Source organism: Ammodytes marinus (genome assembly GCF_949987685.1).
Source record: "Ammodytes marinus genome assembly, chromosome: 6".
In the NCBI taxonomy this organism is placed as follows: Eukaryota; Metazoa; Chordata; class Actinopteri; order Uranoscopiformes; family Ammodytidae; genus Ammodytes; species Ammodytes marinus.
In genome coordinates, this window is record NC_137235.1 from 21612217 (window position 1) to 21617216 (window position 5000).

At 42.0% G+C, this 5000-nt stretch overlaps 1 protein-coding gene across 1 annotated transcript in view; it reads right to left on the reverse strand.

The window, feature by feature from the left end:
* The window catches only part of tenm3 (teneurin transmembrane protein 3), a 169140-nt gene that overhangs the window by 37591 nt on the left and 126549 nt on the right, over positions 1–5000 (reverse strand). Inside the window, exon 24 of the mRNA XM_080030178.1 lies at positions 4609–4786. Coding sequence (XP_079886304.1) covers positions 4609–4786 — 178 coding nt within the window. The remainder of the gene's footprint in view (positions 1–4608; positions 4787–5000) is intronic.

Sequence of the window (5000 nt, forward strand, 5' to 3'; positions counted from 1 at the left end):
CACACACACACACACACACACACACACACCCACAAAATGTCATCTGACCTTAGCAGACAGGCATGGATATATATTAATGCACTCGCCTCTGGCCATAAGTGTCAGCTCTTGGTGATAATCAGATGATCACAGACTGGTAATTAAGGAAAAGCTAAAAATAGACAAACTGTGTGAAGCAGAGACAGCCCTCTGCTGTTTCTGTACTAAGCTGATTAGGTGGAACCATGGAACCCTCATTTAGACAGAAACAATCCCTTTAAGTTTCAAACCTTTTTCAAGATACAGGAGGATAGGCAGCAAAAACAAATGGTGTCGGACAGACTACAGACTTCATTAAAAGCAGTGAGTCATCTGACCTGGATATACAGTGAGAAGGCAGCCATCCTGTTTCCACACTTCATGTACATTAAACACAATGACAACCTGACCAAACTGCCTCCACTTCTATCAGCCTCAGCCTTAAATTCTTACATTTTAATGAGCTTCAGCTTGATAGTCCCATGTGCAAGAAAAACAACAACTTGTGAGGATGTTTTTGACAACAGACAAAGCCTATTTAAGACTTGGCTTTGTGTGTGTGTGTGTGTGTGTGTGTGTGTGTGTGTGTGTGTGTGTGTGTGTGTGTGTGAGTGCGCGCGTGTGTGTGTTCTGTTTACATGCAGACACATACACACACACACACACAGCCCGAGGATGAACTTGACATGGATGGCACTTGATCATCAAAACATGCCAGGACACATTAAAAAGAAGGGACTGCAATGGGGATTAAAGGAAGCAAGGGCAACAGGAGGAAGAGAGACAAAAAGAAATGAGAGAAGGACAGTTCCCTTCTTTCTTTGTCTCTAGTATGGCTGTAAAGGAGAGAGACATTAAGGATGGAGTAAATGAGTTAAGTTAAGTTAAGTTCTCTCACGGTGGAAAGGAAAGAGCTGTTTCCTGATTGGACACCTAGCTCCGAACTGGCCCCGATTTTGCCCCAGTGGAAAAGGGGTACAACAGAAGAGGGAATGGACCAATAACAACACATGACACAGAGCACACAGTCACCATAGTGTGACGGAGTCAATGTGAGCACAGGGCAGATAGAAGGTAGGAAAAAATGCTCAGTGACAAGACTAGCCCTCCTGAGAGGAAATTGTATTTTAATTAAAAGGGGAAATTGAATTGAAAACTACATTTGGATCAGTAAAAAAAAATCCAATCCAATCATTGTGTCTTGCCAGTAGCAAAAAAATCTCCAGGTGTGGTGCTGCTCTGTGTGTGTGTGTGTGTGTGTGTGTGTGTGTGTGTGTGTGTGTGTGTGTGTGTGTGTGACAGAGGATGGGATGGAGGAGAACATCTTATTTGATCCCAATCACAGAGTGGGCATACATACATAGAGGAAGCTGGAAGAGTAACATTTGTTAGGTGGATACATCCTTATAGAGGGCAGATACCGTATATCCAGAAGTCCTAATTAAACTAAGGATTTGCCTCAGTGAATTAAAATTAATTAATTGATATACACGTCATCATTAATCAGTTTATAATACTATGTACAGACCTTTACATAGTATTTTATTATTTGAAAAAACAAACATAGGCCGACGGTGTGCCTGGCCCATTTCAATGTATTTAAATGAGGGAATATTTTAAATCCAGTGCAAAATTGCTCCATTCCTATGCAAATAAGCCTTGTTGCAAATAACACCTTATCCTCAAAGGCCAGCGCTAATTGCAACAGGCTGTTTTAGTGGCGCAATTACTGCGTATGAATCTTGTGTACTAAAGCGGCGCAATCCTATACTACCCTTCTATCTGTCTCTGTCTCCCTCTCTCTCTCTTAAACACTTCAATTATGTGTTAATAAGCTGTGAGCTAAGATGTGTTATCATTGTGTCCACTCCACCGTGAGCCAAGGTAACAAAATTGCGTTTAATATATGCACTGGTGTATTTATTGAATGACAATAAAGCATGTCTAAGTCTAATTATATTGAGTCATATTATGGGGGAAATATACAGGAAGTGGGCCGTGTACTTATATAGGAAAAGCAGTTGTGATGGAGCTCAGGTTTATTTAATAAGGGCTGCTTTATCAAAAACAATGTCACTGTATAAGCTTGTGATCTGTGTGTAACAGCCCACCTGTGGGGATGTGAAGCAGATCATAGAACATTCATCACCATCAAATCCTGGCCGATTGTCTTGGCCCAGTGCGTAAAACGTAAAAGTGCACAGTGCTGTCTGAAACAGTCCCGCCTAGGAAGAGACCTGTTACTGTCTGCTGCATGTCTTCACCGTGCCCAGGACAACATTATCTTCATAGTGCAATTAATACCACAGCGCATCAAGTTAATGACGTGGATCTGCAACCCCTTCTCCTGCAGCTCCGCGTGGATAAAATACTCAAACTGTTGCATCACATGCTGCAGCACAGAAGTCGGATGCCCTTGTTAAGCTCAATCTTTTAAATATAATAGTAGGCCTAAGCAAAGCAGTGTCTTTGTCTATTTCTCTTTTCTTATAAGAGAAGTTTGTTTTATTTAAAAAAAACGCTAAACGAGGGCAAACTGCGCCCAGCTGCATGCCAAACTTTGTGGCCGTGTAAGCGCTGCTATTTCGCCGCAATTCATAGAGCTATTAGCACGCGCAATTCATTCTTAGTGGATGTGGCCCTAATATGTTGCTGAAATGAAAAATGAAATAAAGATTTTAACTCTGACTTTATCCAACTTCTCGATTTTTTTTAATTTTTTAATTTTTTTATATATTTTTTGGGCATTTTTATGCTTTATTGACAGTGCAGAGAGACAGAGGTGAAATGGGGCAGAGAGGGGAGTGACATGCAAAGAACGACCGTGGGCGGGAATCGAACCCGGGTCTGCTGCTGGGCCCGGCCCGGGGGGGACGCCCTCCCAACTGAGCTAAGGGCGCCCGATTTTTAGTTTTTAAAGAGATGCAAATGTACGCATAATTCATAAGATATTGCCACATCTTTATATTATTCAAACATTTCCGGAAAATGTTAACACACATTTTTTGTTTTATTGTAAATAATTAACTGGCAACATTTTATGATGGTATCTATAAGTTGAAACTGTTCCCTTATGCACCTGCAGTGTCTCACATTCATTTAAAGAGAACATGTGTAAAGATGTATTGCTGAATGTCTGAAAGTGTTTGTTGTCTTTTTTTGCTTTGTTTGTATGAACTCTTCTCTAACTCTGAATCCTCCTCCAGTGAATTGAAAGAAGACAGTGCAGACGGGGGCAGGGAGAGGTGGATTAAAGAGACAGAATAATAAAGCAGAGAGAAGTAAAGAAGATCAGTATCTCTGCTTGCTCCAGGCTGCTGCTATAGTGATCAGTGTGCTGTTCATCTGAGCTGACAACACACTGGGCCTGAGTCTGTGTGTGTGTGAACACTTGTCAAGATAGAGAATGAAACTGTGAGAGCCAAGAAGAAACAGGCAGAAAAGAAAGAAACTTCTGACCGGCCAAAGTCCAAGCTTACTTTCACCCCAACTTTAGGTTTCTCTCCACCTGCACTGTGCACTATGAGTAATAATTTTCAATATATGTTCAATCCTACCCAAGCTAGTCTGGAAGCTAGCAGAATGACCAACAGTGATGGTTTGTATTGTGAAGTAGCAGAGCAGGGTAGAATACATGTGCATCATGTGACTAGAGTCTTGTGCAGGAGCAGCATGTACAGCAGACAGTGAAATGAAGAGAAGGTTAAAGGTCGAACAAAGGATTAGTCACTCTTACCTATGTCTGAAATCTTTGTTTCTTTAATACAGTGCAAGCAAAGGAAAGAAAGCAGAGAAGAAACAAGAGTTAGTAACAAGAGTCAGCAGAGCGTGCCAGAGGAATGTTTCCTTTTTTAAATTCAGGTTGCTCTTGTATCTTCCAGCACCTTGGCTAACAGAAGTAAGAACTTGAATGACAATTACTGCAGTGGCAAAGTGTCCACTCCATGGCCATGAAACTATCCCTGTCTAAATCGATGTTTTCAGGCACAGCATCAGAGTCCTTGTAGAGTTGGACGGTCAAGTGCAGGAGGGAAAGATGCCCAGGAAAAAAGGCTGAGGCAGAGAGATGAATTGGGATGATGTTCAAGTACTCCAAAAAAGTGTTTAAAGGAATAGTTCAGCAGCTCCAGAAAAGGCGACAGAGATCGTTCCTGTAACTGTGCATGGATTGTTGACATGTTTATCTTTTGACCTGCTCGCCTTGACTACCAGTGTCTGAGCTGAGCTAACCCTGGATGAGTGACCTTTGCCAATTTCTAATGCGCACACAGTTACAGGAACGGTTTCTTAAGCTGGAGAGTGAGGCAAAAAGCTTCAAAATGAAACATGTTGAACTATATGTCTTATATGCATCACATTTTCCCATTTTTTGTGGCAATGTTGTATGTATTGTCCCTGTCAAATAAACATTAAAATAAAATATTCCTTTAAGTGTTTGTTTTTACAATGACCTGGAGATATCTGGATGAAATGGTTTTGGCAGAAAGCTAAACCGTCAAGTGGATGATGAGTTCTCTCAGTGAGAGAGAGACCTTTATGAATCTATTGATGTGTATTTTGGATCCAGGCTCCAGCTGCAGCCCTGCCTACCTCAGCTCCATGACACTGGTCACGTTCCCAGAGGGGAAGATCCTCCTGATGTAGTTGAAGTCTCCTACAAAGATGCTGCCGTCTGCCCCACAGGCCAGGGCCAGGGGGGCCAGCAGCTTGTTGCCCTCTGCCTGCCCTGTACAGCTGGGGCACGAGATGCTGCGCCGACGCCCATTTCCTGGAAAGAAGAAGTGGAAACAGGAAAGTTTTAAAGACCTACTTAACCGGTGGGAATATGAAGGTGTATTGAACTCTGAGATCCTATGTAGTATAAATGTGCAAATATTTTAGAATTTGGTTCATCCTAGCTTGCGAAAAGGCAGAAAGAGTGTTTTATGGTCTGTCTAACCCTTCATTTTCAAAATGTAGGGTTAGGATTAACAGGACAGCTG